The sequence below is a fragment of the Anser cygnoides genome, chromosome 1, assembly GCF_040182565.1.
Source record: "Anser cygnoides isolate HZ-2024a breed goose chromosome 1, Taihu_goose_T2T_genome, whole genome shotgun sequence".
Taxonomy (NCBI): Eukaryota; Metazoa; Chordata; class Aves; order Anseriformes; family Anatidae; genus Anser; species Anser cygnoides.
In genome coordinates, this window is record NC_089873.1 from 2346617 (window position 1) to 2367234 (window position 20618).

General features: G+C 43.7%; 1 protein-coding gene and 1 long non-coding RNA gene across 9 annotated transcripts in view; both read right to left on the reverse strand.

Moving 5' to 3' along the window:
• Window positions 1-20618, reverse strand: part of EXOC4 (exocyst complex component 4) — a 381730-nt gene that overhangs the window by 198428 nt on the left and 162684 nt on the right. For all 5 annotated transcript variants that reach the window (XM_048062635.2, XM_048062633.2, XM_048062634.2 and 2 more), the window contains one exon: window positions 3822-3918. In XM_048062635.2, the coding sequence (XP_047918592.1) occupies window positions 3822-3918 (97 nt within the window). The remainder of the gene's footprint in view (window positions 1-3821; window positions 3919-20618) is intronic.
• Window positions 8586-20618, reverse strand: part of LOC106038717 (uncharacterized) — a 55901-nt gene continuing 43868 nt past the window's right edge. For 2 of the 4 annotated variants that reach the window (XR_001208785.3, XR_010832967.1), the window contains one exon: window positions 8586-19724. This is a non-coding gene — a long non-coding RNA (uncharacterized lncRNA). The remainder of the gene's footprint in view (window positions 19725-20618) is intronic. The other 2 variants (XR_010832971.1, XR_010832991.1) reach the window with 2 other exon arrangements.

Sequence of the window (20618 nt, forward strand, 5' to 3'; positions counted from 1 at the left end):
AGAGAGAGGTAAAGGGTGCCAAGTCAATTTAGCCGTTCTAGAGCCCTTCTTCACAAGGATACAGTTTCACGAAGAAATGACTGCTTCTTCCGAATCAATGAACACTTTGCTTTCTCTTCCATCCCACAACCCTTTTAATTACTGCTTGATCTTAATGAAGTGTGGCTGATACTAATAAATAGATACCCTTGTGGCTTTAATACCCAATATCCAAACAACGTTCAACCGCATTAGCATCAGCGGTGCTTTCACAATTCAAAATGCCATCATCCCCTCCATCTCCAGCCCCTCCTGTCCCTCCCCCTTAAGCCTCAAGACTGCAGACATCTGTTCTTCAATTGTCTGGTAATAAACATACTCTATAAAGCATATGTAAAATGATTATTACCCTGAAGAGCCAAGTGCCTTTCAAATGCCAGCTGAAACAAACAAACAACAAAAAAAAAAACCAACCACCAAACAAATGTTACAACAGACATCACTCAGGCTGTTCAATATTCCACAACGTAAGGGCTTCAGCATTGGTCCCACACATTTCCTTCCTCCAACGGGAGACATCAGTCCACAGACCAATAACACCAGCGCTTCAACGATCCGGGCAGATGCTGGTTAGCAGTGAAGGATGAAGAAAGCAACTGGACTCTTTTGGTAACTTTTATACTTTGACACCTCCCGCAATATGTAATTAAGGAGAATCAGATGTGTGTTCCTCTTCAATTTGTAAATGAAATTAGTTTTCATATGTAGTTAGTAAAATCTATTCCCAGGAATCATCTCCACGAGAATACCCACTTGTCTTCCAAAAATTTGCTATTCATTCATTATGTGTGTGGTGGTGTCATTAAATCCTGGTAATTAATCTGGGGCCTGGTGAATCTCAGTTGTCCTAGTGGAAATTAGGGGCCCACATCCCAAATGGCATAACGACTCATTTCCCAACTCCGGCTTGTTGCTCTAAATGAATTTGAGGAAAGGCAGATTTTGAAAACCACTTGGATGTATCTGCCCTTTGACTCTCTGTGGTTGTAGGTAAGAGTTCCTCTAAATGAACTTTTGTTACTGGAGACACGGACACCGACGTGCAGCCCACTGAACGCCTGCCGACTCCTGAGTTCTTCAAAAGGTCTGGATCCAAGCTCAGTCTCAGTTTGCAAACAAAAAAGGATCCAAAATAAGGCTATTATAACCAGTAAACTTAGCTCTTCGATTCTGCAGCTCTTGGATGTGATGGAAAATGACACTTTTCTATCAGTAGCACAAAGAGATGAATTCAGACTGATGAATATGAATGCTCTGGTTACAACTCTCCACTTCACATTACTCTGCTGAATTACATTTTAAAGCCACCACTTAAAGTGATGCTTAGGCTTTAAATCACCACACCAATGTCTGGTTTCCCAGTGATCCAGTTAGCTTAATACTTTTAAGAAGCACTCAGCATCCTAACAAAATCAGCTAGTCCATACAGTGTTAAAACTTCCCTGCCAACGTACTTATGTGAACTTGATAAAAATAAGAAAAAAATCTTCTAAATAAAATATCGATCATTTTGAATTCAAAACAGATTCATTTTAAGCCTGTACTGGCAACATCGATGAAAGATGATTGAGACGGGCCATAAGCAGCCTCAAAAACTAATGGAAAATAAAGCAAGTGAAAACTTCACACCTCTGCAGCAATTACCTCCTGGAGAGTTTGACACTTAATACAATAATGCCTAGAAAAGGGTGACAAAGATCTAACCAAGAAGCAATAGACACATAAGATGATGTGACAGAAATTATCGCAGGTATCGATATTTTAGCAAATCCCCCATACTCAGCATTTACAAATGACAGCCAGCACCATACAGCCCATTTTAACAGGAGTCAGTGGTTATGCCAGTCTGTGGGGTAGGACACTGCTATTGACTCCCATCAGGAACAGAATTCCCTAAAAGCACTTATTGCCCAAAGAAATCCAGTGCTATGCTCTGTGGATTATTAAGGCAGGTAAAAAAATCACATTTTAGAAGTTTCTACATTCTTCACCTAAAGACAAACTCAGCCCATTCAACAGTAACAAAAAGGTAAGCTGGGTCATGGAGTATTTTCCTTTTCTCCATGCAGTTATTGATGCACCACTCAACACACGAAAGTTAAGATGTTGCAGATGGTTAGTAAGAAAAATATATTGTACGCAGATACCTTAATCTTGATGTAATTATTTTTTATGAAGCAAATTATTTCTACTGCCTATCTTGCAAGCTGGTATTGAAAGTGAAGTGTTTGTGAGGAGTGCTATTTAAAGCAGAGCACTCATGTTTGACTAGGATGGCAAAAACAGAGGAAAAAAATGAAGCAGAGAAGCAAACAGAAAGCAAAAAGCATCTCACCAGTTTCTAAATCAATGTGAAGCAACTCATCAATAAAAATAAGAGCGTTCCCACCCCCCTCGGAGCTTGAAAGAAGCCTGCAAATTCATTTAAGATGAAGGGACCAAATTCTATGTCCTAGTGGTCATCTTGAATAGCTTATTGCATCTTAACCACTCCTCCCTTTTCTGACAATAAAATAGTTGAAAAACATACATTATGGCTTGGAAATTAATTTTCAGCATATTTCTTTCATTTCAAAAGAGATGGGTGTTGAAATAAAATGCGCTTATGAAATTATCATTATAGGCATCCATCAATAAATGAAGAGCGTACAGTGCACACAACCCTTTTTTCTAGGGAACATCTGAAACACCGTAACGAATTTTATTACGTCACATATTTTAACGTCTTCACAACCGGTGCTGTTCTAAAGATTATTGAAATATCTGGTGTCATGACATCAAAAATTTGCATTTGCAGAATTAATGCACTTTCCCTCTGCATTTTTAAGTCACAAGAAGTCACAACTGACCAGTTCTCAGCTGTTGAGATGACACTCAGAATAACCTTGCTCTCATTCATGACCAGATTCCAGTTTCTTGTCTTTATTACTCTTTTATTATTGCTTGCTTTTAGTGCTGGAGAAAAAATACCCTGTTGGTTGACTGAGTCATGATAATGAGTAAGGCAAACAGAGCAAAGGAGGGAAGTGCTCTCTGAAGATGCTAGCCCAGAATAGGAAAGGACACGTCTGATGATAAAGAAAAGCCATGCAAGGAAAAAGCAGAGGTGGAAGACTGACATTAACTGAGCAAAAAAGTCGTATTATTTAATTCCAGCAAAAACTAAGAAAATGAACTGTTAGACTGCAAAGTAAAAAGAGCAAAATTGAAGCACCAGAGGTGAATGACTTGGTGAGAGGAGATGTTATAGACTTGTTTAAAGTTCCAGCAGTCCTTGGTAAGCTATGAATTTCTGTGATTTTAGTAACTGGCACAGCACTTTAGACCAGGCATTTAATTTGCAGTCCATAGACCGTAATTGTTTATCAAAGAATGAACTTACCTTGCAGTTCATAAAATAACCTTCTGACTTTTTAATAAGCATAATGGACAAATGGGTAAGTGATAAACAACTTCTGACAGGCTGCAACTAAACTTTCCCCTGCGTGGGCCAATAATAAATTGCACTGTTCAATGGAAAGGGGTTGCCCAGGCAAGCAGTCCCACTGGAGCTCTAGGTTATCTTGAAAAAGATGAAACAAGCACTGGTGACAAGTTCAGCTAGCGTTTACTTCTTAAACACGTGCACAACAGCTTTACAAGCCCAAAAATACATACACAAATTGCTGGGAGGTGTTACCACATAACCCGCAATGTGCCCATAAATAAAGTAGGTTAATTCCATTTACTCTAATTATTTACATCTGTAGAAATAGAAGAAATATGCAGAAAGTCTCACTTACCTGAGGAGTGGATGAAAGATGATGGTTATGTTTCTGGCTCCTGGTTTGCAGACAAACTTGGATCCTCCACCTTCAATTAAGTTATCATCCGGTCCTCCTGGAAAATAACACATAACAAGTTGTTTAACAGAATCCGAACATCCCTTGATTTTTAGATACTAAGTGATAATTAAACATTTAGACTTGTCTGTAAATGTTATTATATTTAACACTACTCTCAAGAGTCCATTTGGGGCTCTCAAGAGTCCATTTCCTACAGCGAGTCTCGTAATTTCCTAGCAGAAGACTCCATCGCCCAAGCGAAAGTTGCGTACAAACAGGCTCTCAGCTATGGAGAAATAAGTGTGTTGCGTTTGGCGCACTCTTGGGAAGTAGAACAAGCTCAGAGAGCGTAATTTATACACCTCAGGTCCAGACTGCAGAGTTTCAAGTGGCATGAAACAGCCACCTTCATGTCATCGCAGCGCAAGCGAAGTCACTTCCATAAGGCAGCTCCTAACACCAAGATACTCTAAATCAGGATATTGAGACAGGAGAAAGGGGGGAGAACAAATACTCCCTCTCAATCTCAATTTCTTAGAACTCTTGCATCTCCTGAGACCAATGAAGACTACTTGTTGCCCTTCCAGAAGGGCACATTTTTAAGAGAACAGGTCTGATGCCTCTCATATTAGCATAAAAAAATAATTTGATTCTGAAATTAGTTGCAATTCACCATACAATGCCCCTGTATTTTTGGTCACAAAACTCAGACAATCTTCTTACTGGTATCATCTGACAAATAACCCTATCAACTAAGTTTTTGGACTAAAATTCCCAAAATAACCCGAAATACAAACTTGGGCAAAGTCTCTATCCCAAATGTTATTAAGCCATTTTTATTTTGCATGTGAACTCTCCTTAATGATTGAATAATAATAAATACAGAACCTAATCACATTACTATGATAGCTTTATAGGCAGGAAAATGACAAAGCACTTGAAATCAAAAACAACACCAACAGATTATTGAATTTTTTGACCCTGACATCCGTCTGTCTTGAAACGAGAAGAAAAATGTCTTCAAATTGGAAAGCGCGAGAGGAAGAGGAACACAACCACCGAGTGACTCTGAACCTCTTTCGAAGTGAAGTTTATGCACTTCAGGCCATTATCTGCAACCAATTCATTAAGGGAAAAAGAAAAATGTTTAAAAAAAAAATTCCTCAATGAGTTGATTTAATTGGCTCTCCTGTTAGCAACCTCACAGCAAGGACTGGTCATCTACGCCAATTCTTCCATACTCTAAAACAGTCCCTCCAGGTCAGGATTGTTCTGTACAAGCTGATGCGGAGCCAAAGATGTTGTTTCTGTGCCTTGGTAAGGGGACGAGGTTAAATTCCCTATGGAATCAATGAGGAAACCAGGGAACACAGAGGACAAATCAACTGTCCGAGGTCATCAAGTGAATGAAGACCGAAGAGAAGCAGCTCCTTGTGCTTCCTAACTGCCAGGCTGTGGGTGTTTGCCTACAAACACCGGTCTATATGCTGTGCGTAGTGCCCTACCTACCCTGTTATATGATCACTGTATGTGTGTGGCCGTGGAGGCTGCTTAGATGCACTCCCCAAGCAAACCATGTGTACCTGTGCTCGCTATATGGCCGTGAGCTGACAGCTCCCCGGGCACACAGTTTGGACATGGGGCTTCTTGGTACTTGCCACGTTAACATAAGGTTTCGTGAAACACAAAGAAACAGCTAAGGACCGAGTTTATAACACTTTACTGAATGCAGTTAGAGAGACCTCAAAAAAAAAAAAAAAAAAAGGAAGAAAAGGAAGTTCAAGAATTTCAGCTTTCATCCAAAAAAGTTAACTTGCACAATGTGACTGTTTAATCGTGGGAAAAAAAAGAGGCAAAACTTCTAGGAAAAGAAAGTTATCTGCTTCCCCTATTAACGTCACACCCTGCAATTTCCAGCGGGGTCTGTCTCTTAACGGGCTTATTGAGGAATTCATCCAAGCATGAACTACTGAGGCAGGAAGTAGGAAATCCGGGCTCAAATTAAGGACGGGTGTTATTCTTGTTACATCAAGTCACCCCGCGCTAATCAATATTATCGACTGGCACGAACTCCTTAGTGAGGAATGAAGCCATCTGTCTTTTCTGCTTGGCCACATTATGCAAGATGTGAGAAGAACAGCACACCAGCCCTGACAGAAAAATATGCTTTGTATCTTCTCGGCTCTTAGCTTTCAATTAATAATAACAAAGGCTCCGTATGTAGGTGTAAGCCACAAGGGAAAGTAATTGTGTTTGTATTCAAATATTTTACCTTGAAAATCACACGGAGATGTAAATCCTATTCCTGATGATGCCCCGAACATACCAATAACACCACAAGAGGTACGGCAGCCTGCACAGCACCTCCTACCTTTACACCCCTTGACGCTGCCATCGTGCACCTATGGACCCCAAATAGCATCTCGGCTGCCCAATGTTAGCACAACCCTAGTCATGCCTGGCCGTCACATGGAGGTGCAGTGCTGCTGTTTACCGCAATTTATTGTGTTTTGTCATGATAACACTTGGAGAAAAGCCCAAATCTGAGCAAAGAAGAGCTTACAATGGCATCGTCTGCATGTTCACGTGGATATCTCTAATAACTGCCGGCACCAAGGGCTGAAATGCGCCGTAACGTTGGCTGACCAATGTGATACCCCCCATGCAGTCAATGTCCCAGACCAGGCTCTGTGCTGTAGACCCAACAGACACGTCCATAAAAAATACACTCTTAATACCCCTTCATCCTTATGGATTCCTACCAAGAACATCTCTTGCAGGGAGGTCAATTATCATTCATCCGACCTACGGAGAAACCAATGACTCCCGACCAGGTGGCTGCAGAGAAAACAGGTAGAAAATGAAGGAAGAGAGGGCAAAACACCTGTTTTTCGGAGTATTTTTTCCCCTTTTCAAGATGATTATCAGCCAGGCAGGTTGCTTAGTCTCTGGACCAAACAAGAGCTAAGCACGCAAACACGGTACCGCTGGGTTGTCCCAAACACATGCCACGTCCACATGAGCAGACTCCAAGAAAACGATCCACCTCATTAGGGAAAGGGAGCTGTACAGCCTAATTCCCAGGGAGCGCTGAAGATTTTAAGCTGTATGTAAGCGCTCAGCTTTATTGCCATGACAGCTCACCATAAGCACTGACTACAGGGCTAACCATCCATGCTTGCTGATGTACAACATCCCGATGCACGCAGCTCTCCAATAACCATCTGGACCAGGCGTACATCATTGCTTCAGCACTGCCACACAACACAACTCTTTCATTTGTATTGCAGGGCCGTTTTGTTTTTTTTTTTAGTTTAAGGCAAGAAATTATAACAGCTACGTTTCATAGGCACTAGAAAAAAACACTAAACGTTTCACAGCTGTCACAAAGTACTATTGTTGTAGCTGTTCCTTCTTAAGAGCACCGGCTTGCTGATTTAATCTGTCTGGTAATAAATTATGAGACCAAAAAAAGAAGAAAAACGTTGAGGTGAAGTGAGATTCGTCATGGAGCTAATGACATCCTCACGCTGTGCTAGCAATGAAGTGTGCCCACCTGAATGCCACTGTGAGTGGGAGTCAGAGACGGGGCCATTAGGAGCGCAGCTGAACGGTTCTGAAATGGAGCCGAAAATGTCATGCTTCAGTATGAAAAAACAAGATTACCAAGAAAGCCAGAAACTCTGCACACATTTTGAGTCTGAACAAACTGCTTCAAGTTTCCATTCTGCCTGGTATCTTTCTGGGGGAAACGTTCGCCGTGGATTCCCCCCAGTTTTAGTGCTGACACCCTGTTATCTGCAGACATGGCAGGTCTCAAAACGATAACATCAAGTTTCCTTGCCCCAGAAAAATGCAAGGAACCTTTTCAATCCAGGGAGGAGAAAGACAACAATGGGTATTTTGTTCTATCCAGAAGAAGAGGTAAAAGAAAAAAGACATTTTTATTAAATTAAGACAAAGGGTATTGCAAATTCTTGAAGGTGTTCAGATATTTATAGAATTTCCCAGGAACTTTATGCTTTGTTGATCCATTATGGCAACACAAACAATTCAGCATCAATATATATAATTTTTAATTGACCAGTTTGGGAGTCTTTTTGTGCCATGAAGTTACTCCAGCTCAAAGCTGTCTACAACAATTTGAAGTCTACCTGTATTTCCCTAATTTACTCTTTTCAGAAAACATACTGAAGCCCATGATAACAATGCTGAGGATTAATAGCGCTCTTCAGAAAGAGTCTCAATGTGCTTCGCAAATGCATTAAAGTACTTTTCAATATCCTTATGCCTGTTGTGTACACTGAAGCAGCAAAGAAGCCATATCTCAAGTTAGATGGCCCACAACTCACACTGCAAGAGGTTCCCTGGCACTCCGTGATGCTGACCCACAACTTTGCAATCAGTGCAGTGCTTGCTACCTCCTCTAACCAAGGACTGCCACGTTCAAGGAAAAGGCTTGATCCTAACTTGAAAAGAAAAAAAAAAAAAATCAGATATCCTGCAATTCCCTCATTTCTCATCACCATCCCTCAGGGTGTTCAAGGAAAGGTTGGATGTGGTGTTTAGGGACATGGTTTAGTGGGTGACATTGGTGGTAGGGGGGTGGCTGGACCAGATGATCTTGGGGGGCTTTTCCAACCTTAATGATTCTATGAAACAAAAAAGTAATAGTGTTTGTTTCCTTTTTCCAATTTCTTCTTATTGAAACAATTTTCTCCATAAAGGTCCAAGATTTAATGGAAGTTATTACTCTTCAACATCACGCTTAAAGATGAATCACATCCCCCTCACTCTCTTGATCAGTTCCTTGAAGAACACGGACCCATCAGAGAGGAGGTAGCTCAGCATCTGGGAAGAGGCTCCTTGCACCTTTTAAAATCAGTTCTTCTCATAGCAAGAAAGTTGGTGGGTTTGTTTTTTTTTTCTTTTCAAACAAGGTAGGGAAAGCTCTCTCTGCCTCTAATAAGGGTACTTGAAGAGGGTGAGATTTCTTACGCTTTCCGTGTTCTGCAATGTCACTGCAGAGCACCACAAAATGTTACCTAATTGTTTCGGAGCCACGTCTGTAGTAAAGCATTTCATCCTCAGCCCCGATACACTTTAAATCCTAGCAGGAAGAAAGATTTCCACTGTGCTTAGTGAGTAAGTAAATCCGGTCTGAAACATCCAGGATACACTAATCTAGTCCCATTGGAAACCACAGCTACCCAAAAACCATGAGTACCATTAGCTAGCCTGGGCAAATCTTTCCTATTTCCTCTCTTCCCCTCCTCTCCCCTGTCTCAGCACAGGACAACTTCATTTATTTCTCTGCAAGTGCAAACTTTTCAGCTAAACAAGTTCCAGGCACGTAGCGAACAATTCTTCAGCACCTCTCTGTGATCAAAGTGCCTTTCCTAGCGAGCCACTTCACGTTAATCTATGCAACCATAAAAAGAATATAAAAAAAAAAACAGGCTTTGAAGCCACAACAATCAAGCAATCAACACAGCTTGCAAATCAATGCCACCTCCTCCATCCTGAGCATCCGAGCAAACTTTTATAGGAGAAAAGGAAGCAGTTTAGATGGTATGGTCCTTCCCAAAAGTTCTTGATTATGTGGAGATCGACAGCATAGCTATTACCTGGGTATCATCTTCAAGGTATGGAAATAATTTTATTTAGCACGAAAGGGAAGAAAGCCCAAAGACAGCAAAGCAGGTTATTAGAAAACAGAGCTCAACAGAAAAGAACGATTGATCGGTGCTATTATGGAACAATAAGAACGGGGCTTCATGAACAGCCTCCTCCTTTCTCATATTTTTGTGCATTAGGGCTCAATTGTCTCACAACTGCACCTCCTGAAAAAAGCCACACACGAGCGTCAAGTTCCCTTTTTACTCTCCTGATTCACAGCGGTGATTCAATGGGTTGGTAACTATCTTCACGTTGGTTTTAGAAAGAAGCAGACAATTATCTTCTCTGCAGTTCTTTGGCACGTCTTGAGTCATCGAAGCTGAGTTTTTCAAACTGCTCCAAGGTACCTGCTTTAGGCGTGAAGTAAGGGCTCAGCCACCAGCTCTCCTGCGATGTGCTCTCCCATGGGATAGAAACGAGGCATTTAACTGTCCTACACCACCAGGAGGGAAGTGATGGGGCAGGATCTGGTCCGTCCCTTCCGTCTCCAGTCCTGACTCTTCACCCTCCCCCTGGGGAACAAAGCATGTAGGGCATCCTGCACCTAAAACAAGCTTTGTCAGGGATTCAAGCACCTTGACTGCCAGTCCTATAAGCAGGGTGGCAGAACCTAGGTCGGTCTTCCCTGAAACCAAGTAGGTTTATCCAAGTGAACAAACAAAGCATTACTAGAAGCCCCAGAAGTGCCCAGCCCCATGCTCCGAGCGGCCCGTGATCGAATGCCAGCTCCGCAGAAAACAATCAGAGAAACTCCAAATCCACAGCACCTTCCTTCTGAACAACCACCATCTTTGAAGCCTTATAGTGTTATTTAAAATGCCGTTTGACAGACAGCCTTGAAACACGGCACTTTCCCACTGGTGTAGGTCAACGTGAGGTTAATGCTTTCTGTTTCTGAGCCGTGTTCTCTTCCCTCCTTGCCGGACTCCTATGAACCGTGTGAGGTAGCTGTGATGGGGCTGCCAACGCATCTGGAACTGAAACTCAGCGCTGCAAATAATACAGCGAAGCAAAGGTTATGTATAAGCGAACGATGCAAAGTTCTCCTGGAAAGCCCTTCAAACACCATCCACTTCAGGACTCCACGGACCAAACGAGAGATCTCATCTTCTAGTGGCATCTAGTGGATTAGCTGAGGCGGACGATTCTGTCTACTCCTGCCGATCAAGGATGTTGCCTCTGTCTTCCTCAGCCTCAAACTGAGGTTGAGAGCGCACTACACAGCTGCTAGTTCTGACCACGAGCTACTGGTCCACTGCCACAGCACATGGGGATGCTGTTTCCCTCTCTTGCAACAGGAGGGAGGGAGGTGAGATGAAAAAACCACACAAACAAACAAAAACCCTGTCTTACCAAGACACAGAAGAGGAACCTCGGCCAGCACTTGATTACTTCCTTGCTTGAGGGGAGAAGCAATTTAAGAAAGGTTTCTGACAAAGGGAAGATTGCATTTCTTGTTTGCTTCTCTTAATTACACGCTCCTTCCTAATCATGGCAGCTGTGAATTTATAGACCGGACCATCAGGAGTAAGGGACTGAGGTTTATAAACACGTAGGCACCCTACCTTCTACCAAAATCAACACCGATTGGAGAGATGACGACGCTGGCACTAGGAGAGATCCAAAATCAATGGGAATTAGGTGGCTAACTACTTGCAAAATACTGGCTGTCAGTCCTTGGGGCGAGGGCTCTGCAGTGGTAGGAAGGAGCTCTCAGATGATTATCTGCCTCAAAGGGCAGTGACCGCTGCCAGCTTCCCGTCTGTCCATCACCTGGCACTGGCACTAAACCCTGCACAGGAGATACCAGCGCTGCTGGAGCCAGGCACAAACCCTGCCCCAGCCCCACAGGGGCTGCGTGCCTAGGTCTGCCCAGTTGGCTTGGCAAATGTTTTTCTTCTTTGACAGAGAGGTGGGGTGGGAATTGAAAGAGAGATGTGAAGCGAGAGGGGAAAAAAAAAAGGCAACAAGAAAACTGACCTTTAAGGTTATAAAATACATTGCATTTCATTTCTGTACTGTTTCCTTCACTGAAAAAGATCTCAGCAATTCTCTCAGCAGCAGAGTTTGGGGTGATGCTCCCTAACACGGGTTGCAAAGCAGCTTTCTAGCCTCAGAAGCTTTCGCTGGAGAAGGACAAATCTGCAGAAATTTGGGCAGGGCTCCTGGCTGGTTCTCGGTTTGCCCCCCAGAGCAATGGGGCTGCTGTGCCAGGGGTCCTGGACAGACAGGGGAGGCCAGGGCTTCCCAAACACGCATCGACCCTGCTTAGAATCATTAAATAATCATTGCTTGCTTTGGGGTTGGGAACACAACAGTCAGAACAATGATCCCACGCACCCAAAGACTTCAAAATCCCAGCTGAAGTCAAGTCAAGCCTGATGGCTGGATGATCACCAATTCCTCTGTGTTATAAGACTGGGAAAGGAGGGATGAGAGCCATAGCTTGTGGCCTAGTTTGTACAGCACACGCTGCTTCAAACCATGCTGAAGGAAAAGTGATTTCCAAAACAGGAGAGGCCATGCCGGCACACATTGCCTCTCCCGAACCAAAGGGAGCACAAGCCTTAACGCCACGACCACAGCATTTCCTTTGGTCCAGGTACAAAGTCCCCACCCATGAGAACACACGTTGCTATCAGCACCTTAAATATCAATCCAGAAACCAATTTCCGGAAAGCAGATGGAGGTTGTGCTACCCAAATTTCATACAACACCTTTTAGAGCAAAGCTTTTATTCCCCGTTCCTAAATCCTTGCTCTCCATGGAGCAGAGGACGTGGCTCCAACTCACCAAACGGCCGCTGGTAGTTTGGGAGCACACCACCCACTCAGTGCCTGAAATTTCTCCCTGATCAGCTTTTTTTGCTCGCCCCTGACCACCTGCCATCACCCTTCGCTTGCTACGTACCGGGCTCCGGCACAAGAAGCTGATTTGGATGCAGGCACAGAGCTGCTGCACAGACATATTGTTCTGCTGATGTTCCCATGCCCAATCCTTTTACTCTCTCCTATACTGTCTTGTCTGAGATCCAACACCATATGCATTTAAATAAGTTGCTCTTTAATGTTTCAAAACCTGATTTATTAGTTGCTCACACTCCATCTGCCTTGAAAAACTGCACCGTGCCTTCACTTTCACAGCCCGTACAAAAGGTTGAGGTTCAATTTGACTCTACTTTATCATTTGATCAGCGTGTCAGCCACATATGTAAAGTCTCCTTTCAGCTACAGAATTTGTTTTAAATGCATACTTTTCTCCCCCCTTGTTGTTTTTTTCTTTTTTTTTCTTCTTCTTCCCAGGCCACGCAACTCAGCAGCAGGCACTTTGATTAATGTATTTGTCAGCTCGCATATTTACTGTTTTGTCGGCTTCCCTAAAACTACTGCGTACAGATGTAAGCTCTCCCAAAGCACGGCTGCCGCGTAAATCCTTATCCAAAGCCAGGAAACGTGCTAGAGCTAATGAACTGTGATTACTTATACCCTGTGCTCGCTTTTTAACTGTTTTCTTCTCAAAGCTTGCTTTCTTTATCTTATCTCCTGTAGCGGTAAATGCCTCCTATCTGAACTTTTTACATTCGTGACATGTTTTCTTTCAGTTTTAATGTCAGAAGAAAAAAAAAAAGGTGAGCAAACAGAGAGAGCAAGTGAAATAAGACAAAGGTATGACTTGACATCTAGTCATTTATGGTTTTATATTCCTATAAAATGTTCAAACTTTGAAACCTCACACATTTCAACCCTGCACCCCCCCCCCCCTTTTTTTTTTTTAATACCTAAAAGCTCGCAGCCACCTTAAAGAATAGAATTGGGAGTTAGATATTTGGCGAGGCGGTAGGCTCATGGGACAACGTTGGCCAATGCTGCACCTCAACCCAACCACTCCTGAGACTTGCTACCCACCCCTCGTGGGCCTGTTACAAGAAATAATGAAATAATGTAAAGCATTGTATGGTCTTCTAGAATTACAGACACACAACTATGCATCTGCAGAGACGCCTGTTCCATTTTTTAACACCAGGACACAACAAAAACTGAGGACTCAGCAACTGTACACTGCAAGGACTACAGCAACCGCCGTGCCGCCCAAGAAAGCCATCATAGACTCATTTTCTACATATTAATGAACGTATCAGTTCTAACGAAGACAAATTTGCCAATCTTTTGACAAGTCTTGAAAATGTTACAAAGCTGGCATGTGGAGACAAGGCAAAATATATCCTACTTGGTTATTCAACACTGCAACGCCGCTGTAAATTCGTAACAACAAAAGAATGTCTTTACTCCTCATCTGTGCGTACGCTGGTGTGAATTAATTCATTTCCCAGCAATATGCAGAATGATCCCCACTAATAACGCGGGCTTTCCCCAAGGGAACCGAAACGCCTCGGCCATGCCAGCGCACGAAATGCACAAACCGACTCCCAGCTCCAGCAGAAGCGATCCGATTGCTCAGAGTACGACCTGTCAGGCAGCATTTTTCAACCTGCTCATCCATAATCTCTTTTAGATGGGTTCCCCCACCTCCTTATCCTCCTTGCTTTGTTTCGCCTGAAATTCAATCAAAGATGAATTAGACTTTGGAAAACAAACCAACGCTGCGGCTATTAAGTTGCGCTGGAAATTCCAGACCCCGGTGTTAATTTTGCTACAGCTTTTTTACTTCTTGCATTTTAATGCAAAACTGCTTCCCCCTGGAGACTGTCACCGATATTGGCACGAAACTGCACGGGGCTGTAACTGAACTCCAGCGCCAATAAAAAGGAGGTAACTCAACCCTCGGCAGACATTAGCAAGTGCAGGAAAACAGCCAGAACTTTAATCACTATTCTTTCAAATGCGGCCAGGGATTTCGAAACGCTGTTATTCTACGATATGACCCTAATGCGGTGCTTAATCAAAGCAATTGCTAGCACAAGAATAACCTGGCGACTTTAATAAAAAACCATTTCATGGGAGTCAATGTGTCAGAATCGTGCTGTATCTAATATAACAAACTCTGGGAAGAGGAATGACCAGACCTTTCCAGGCATGTTTCTATACATTTCCACAGCCATGACACTTAACAGTTCTGCTCAGCGTTGACCAGAGGACTCCTGTTTGTCCTGTGTTACAGAAATCTCTTGGGAGTTCTCCAAGTTATTTTTTTTATTTTTATTTGTTGCCACTCTTGTGCGGGCGGCAAGGAAAAGAAAAGCACAAAAGACACGTCTAAAAAAGCAATTCAAGCAGTAGCCATGCTCTTATTTTAAAATGCATTTAAAGTAAAGAAACTAACATGTGAATGTTTCAATTTTATCACAAAAAAAACCAAAACCAAACCTGCTGCTTTGGGAGGCTCTATCAGCAGAAAGTCACTAGCTCAGTAGAGTTTCATCTGTAATTTGGAATACTTTGTGTTATAGTTTCACAGGTAATACAAATACGTGCTCTTTGTTCGGCCACGAGAAGCAGAAGTGCTCACACTAGTGCAGAGCAGCTAGAAATTGTGTTTACGGACCAAGTGGTGCTGGACAAAAAGGGAAGAGAAGATTTCTTCTGTACCGTCTGCAGGTGGGCAGACCTCTCTGAAAGGTCTGATCAGCAACAGGACACCCTAACACCCTTTCCTATATTGATCACTGACGCGATCCGGACCCGGCCAAGGACTGAATGAAGCCCGATAGCTGCTCAGCAGCCTGTGCAAGAACGCCAGCTGTCCTCAGATCGGGTCAAACATTCACACCGCAAAAGCAAAAGTTAACTTGGCACCGAGCATACGCTGTAAAGGAAGGCAGAGGAATGGGCACAAACCACAGTTAGTCCCATCCCACAGAATGCATTCCCTGAGCACGGAAGCTGCTTCTTGAAGCTGTAAGCCCGGACAACAGTATTTCCAAGCCGCGGTGTACCAGGTGGAACTGCAGTCTGGAAATCCATCACTCTTTAAAAATAGATGTAAGCCATTCTGCATCTGAAAGGAGGAAAGGAGTACCGAGTTCAGAGGTCCCCCTCTGCTGTGGTCCTAACCTTTCAGCTTCAAACATCCACCAAACTTACTTTGAAAGCTACTGCTCATCAAGAAAAATCAGAAGCAGAAGAATCCTTATTTGATGGAGGGAGTACTCAGCCAGCACTTTCCCCCCTCTTTTTCCCCCTGCAAGGGCTACTTACAACCGAGGAAAGCAGCCAAACTGTAAGAGAGGGAGAGAGCTGAGCTATCCGGAGCAACAATCAGTAACACAAAGGGGCCCGCAACACAGGAGCAGTGGCAGATCTAAGAGGTTTCCCACCTCCCCCAGAATTTTAAGAGCTGTACCGTACGCCTACGTCGAGGCGCCGTGTTGCAGGGCCTCGAGAAAAGTTCTCTGCTGGCACCACGCAGCGGGCGGGCACAGATCCTAAGTGGGGTCTGCGCCCCAAAAGCCGACAGCGAGCCAAGCTGTGCTTGGCAATCACGACGATACCCCTCGCTCCAACCTATGAAATTAGATAAAAATCAATGCAATAAGAGCATTGGCAAAAAGCTGGTTTTGTATTTGAAGGAGGAATTTCTATCCTTTTTAATCCTGGGATTTTTTTGGTATGGCTGATGTTTGGTTTGGTTTTTCAGGATTTTTTTTCAGAGCAGAGAAAATCCCAAGGTTTAGGCAAGGAAGATGACCCCGTGCTCCTCACCACCAGCCAGCTGCTGGAGTGAAGATTTTCCTCCAGCATTTACCAAAAAAAAAAATAATAAAAAAAATCAGTTGTCCTGAATGTACTGAATGAAAATCAGTCTGATTTGAGTAAACGAAATCAAACTAGGAGGAATCAACCTAAGGAGGAAGAGGAGGAATCAAACTAAGTCTGGAAACCACCCGGGCTCAGATGATGACCTCTGCTGTTGAGGCTGCCAACAATTACCCAAATTACCCAAGCACCCAAAATTCAGACCTACTGTAAGCCAGCTTTATGCCATTACAGCAGAGCTACGCTCTCTAAGCGAGCCGTGTTAACCCAGTTAAAACAATGGCTTTGCCAGGAGAGCTAGGATTACAGCAGGGACTTCGGTTGTAGAGGTTAACATCCCAGCCTGCATCGCTGTGCTGGCAGCGATCTGTGAGTAGCTGCGATGCCATCAGCTCTGCCAAAAGCCCGGAGCCCATCGCCAGCAGGCGACATGACGTGCCTGCCACGGGATCGTCACGGATGGAGGTGGAAAAATACCAGCACTGTTCCCCTACAAATAAATGACAGACTTCCAACGCATTAGATGAGCTGGCCTGTTATGCTACCACTCAGAGACTGCAGAATTGAACAGTGGAGGAAAGTGGCTGAAGTCAGAAGAGCATCCTACAAACACCCGTTATTCCTAAAATAACGGGCTCCAGAACAAAACCGCCGCAGCTGCTACTTTTGACGTGGGTAACGCACCTTAAGCCAGACCTCTGAGTAACCCGTTGCTATTTTTACATCTCTTTTTACCTCGTAACATCCTTTCCTAATGACAGTTTTAAATGTACCCGTGTTCAAGGGACAACTGCTTAATGCTTTTCTTTTTTTTGGCAATGCACTCCTTGTCCCAGTGCTACACGTTTAAACTCCGTAGCGTAGCCTCCTTTTCCAACCATCTGCTTGTTGAGCTAATTCAAACCATTACCGGCTTTACCTACAAGAAAAGATGCTCCAGGCTTCAAGGAGACAGCTACGGTTTCGCCAGGGGAGGAAAAAAAGCACAGCACAAAGCAGCTAGTCTAACAATGAGAGAAATGTCAAGAAATAGAAATGTCAAATCCCTTAGGGTGGGGAAAAAAAAAAATCCAACTCCAGTTCATCTCCAAGCACTATATTTTGTAATGAAATTACACTCCGTAGTCTTCCCTCAGGGGAAAGCTGCTCCAGCTAATCAGCCTGTTGTTTTTTTAAAGTTCAAAACAAATGCAAGAATGGCTACGCAGCACTCGTGCCCTCGCTGTCAGGAACTGCATTTAACTCTTTACAAGCACGTGGTTCTTCTGAATTTCGCCACCAGGAACCGCAAAATGCCTCCGTATCTCAATATTGAGATAGATCAACGTATCTCAATGTTCTCCTGACATTTACCACTTGCGGCATCTTTCCTCTGTCTTTTAAAACATTCTTCAAAAGCTCCTCAACAGTTTGCTTAGCAAACCAAAAGGCTCTCCTGTCACTCTTGAATCCTCCGAAAGCCTTCACAGCACAATCACTTCGAGTGGTGTCCGTCATCTTCTTGGCAGTGGCAGCTCAGGCTTCTGCCAGCTTTTTAAAATTTATTTATTTTTCAATACATTTGTGGACACCTACGAGAAACGGTCACTGATTTACAGCTGCAGAAAGGTTGCTTCCCATCCCGTGGGACTCTTCACTCCGGACACCAGCAGCAATCAGCTCCATCCCAGGCACCGTCCCGCGCAGCTAGCACAACTGTGAAGCAAAGCTGCCGTGGTACTGCTAAAGGGCAGCACAAGGCAACCTTTCCTGCTCAGCAGGGACAGGATGGGCTAGAAGATCTTCAGAGGTCCTTTCCAACCTCAGCCATTTTGTGAACCTTCACGCAGACAGCCCTGGGCTCTCCCCAGCATGCACCAAACGAGTGAAACAAAGGAGATTGCACACCACGGGCTCTCTGGCCCCAAATCTTCAGGTATTGCAGTGTTTCACACCAGTTAGACCTACAGCATAAGGCACAAAATGGATGGGTTCACACAGATCCTACAGGAAGAAGAGGGCTGCCAGCTCAGGCAGCACAGGCAAAGAGTGAGCCAATACCCACCTGCACCACTAAAGGTGTCCGTATCTTCCACCTACACTCTTGAAAAAAACAAGCTTCAGAAGTTACAAGACTCCTTTTGAGACAGAAGCCTGGAACTTGTATGTAAATTGGGTCCATACAAACCAGCGACCATAAAGCTCTCGGAGTTCCATGTCCCTCTTCCACACCCAGGTGAGCAAACGGAGCTCATGTGTTAGCCTCGGGATCTTGCTTGCTTGCTTTCTGCTCAACAAGTGAAAATAAGTAAGTAAATAAATGTCCAACTCGAGCAGGTTAGGAATTAGCTCCCCTGGGTTACAGCGAGAAGAGGTGACTGATTACACATCACCCCTAGCCGGTCGGTCCTCGGAGCATCTGGGCTTTTGTGATAGAGGGAACAAGATGCAAGATTCAACATCGGGCGGGGAGCTGCTGATCAACAGATTATTAAACCCCTAAAAAGGCACACGCATCATGGGGCATGGTATGCCCCATCTTTGCTATCCCAAACTCCTTTAAGACAATATGGTCACGACGAGCCTGCATGGTAACTCCAAACCCGAAACTCCGGACTCCTCTTGCCTCCTCACCAACCGTCCCGAGGTCTCTTTTTACCTGAAGCATATCCTCAGCCTCTCACTTCAACACACAAAAGCACGCTGTTGGTTATTTCTACAGCACGCTCAGCTCTACGCAAAGGAGCAGCCAAAAGGCTTGCACCCGTGCAGTTAGTTGTTTATCTTGAACAGTTGAGCACTTGCGCGCATATAAATGAAACGCGTGCTCTCCTCCCGGCTGATAAATAATGAAAAGTTGGGTCTCTTCTGTCTGGTTATCCTTGTGGAATTCCTCTCTGTTAGCACAACCTGTTGTAAGGGCGAGCTGAGTAATTTTGGAGCAATGATTCACAACGTTTCAGTGCTTGAAGACTTTCACTCTCTTCTTTAGACCTCACCTTTAACCCGTAGCTTCCTTACCTTAAAGCCAGCAAGGCTTAGCTTAATTTGACAACACCAAAGCACACTCATTGTAATCACATCTAGGAAGCAAAATAAATAAAATAAGTACAGTTGAAGACGCTGCAGATTATCATAGAATGACTCGGACTGGAACAGACCTTAAAGATCATCAAACTCCAGCCCCAAGAGCTCTACGAAAAACCTGTGCTGCACAGGTACCACAAGGCAGGTGCAGTAACATGCACCTACAGCCCAAAACTGCAAACAAAACTCTTGTGCCAACCTGTGCATCGGAGGTTTCAGGCTTGCATTTAAGAGCAAATCAACTCCCGAAGTGCTCGGCAGGGCCATGGGATGCAAACATCTCCAGCCACACGTGTGGGCATGGCAAAGGTGCCCAAAGGATGCCTTTAAAGAGCTGTCACAGAGCAAATGCAGAGCTAAAGGAGTCTTCTGCCTTCAAGGAGAACCCTCGACTCTCCGCGTCCTGAAAACAAAAAGGCAATTCCTTTTCGACCTCCACTCTCCCCTGCATTTAAATAAAACTGTTTATGGGTGTTTGGAGACCTAAAACCCCAAGTATCAGTCTGTCATTAATATTTTAATTGAAGGCATGAATATTCATGATCATTTTGCTGCTTTAGAGGACAAGATACGATAATTAAATAATTCTAATATGTAAATGTGTTCCTGTCATGACACCTTGCCTTCATCTACATTACAAAACCAAGGCATTTTTAGCTCTTTCATTATTTATGTAATCCTGGTTCTTTTTGCTTTTTTTCACCTTCCCGACTAACTAGAGCTACTGACTGCAGACAGAACTTTCTGAGTTACAGGCGTCGTAATTACAACTACTCCAAAGTCGTCTCCCTCTCCTGACTTTGGTGGGTTTGGAGGATTTTTATTAGCAGTGCTTTTTTTTTTTTTTTTAGTATGATACATCTTCTGTTTCCAAGCTAATTTCAACAGTTTCTCTAACACCTGATATTTGCCACAAGCCCGGGAGAACACGGGCAAGCACCAAGTTATTAAAGATTTCATCATTTCTCAGACTTCAAGTAACAACAAAACCGATATGGTTTCTATGAGAGGCAACAGCAGTAGCTGTTTTCTACAATAAATGGAACATTTCTTTCATTTGCAGCTATACCCAACAACAGAAAACTGGCAAGCCTTCCCTGTAATTGCTTTCGAAGTCTCCCATTTAAATACAAACTGATTTTAAAACCTGAAGCGTGTCAAACAAGGGCAAAAAACTAGAGAGGATTTGCAGGGTCATTAAGCTCACCCTTCAGCTCCTCCGAGTACAATCTCCCACATCTCCCCTTCGTTACTATCACAAGCTCAAACACCCAAAGTTTCTTGCCTTCACTGTTCA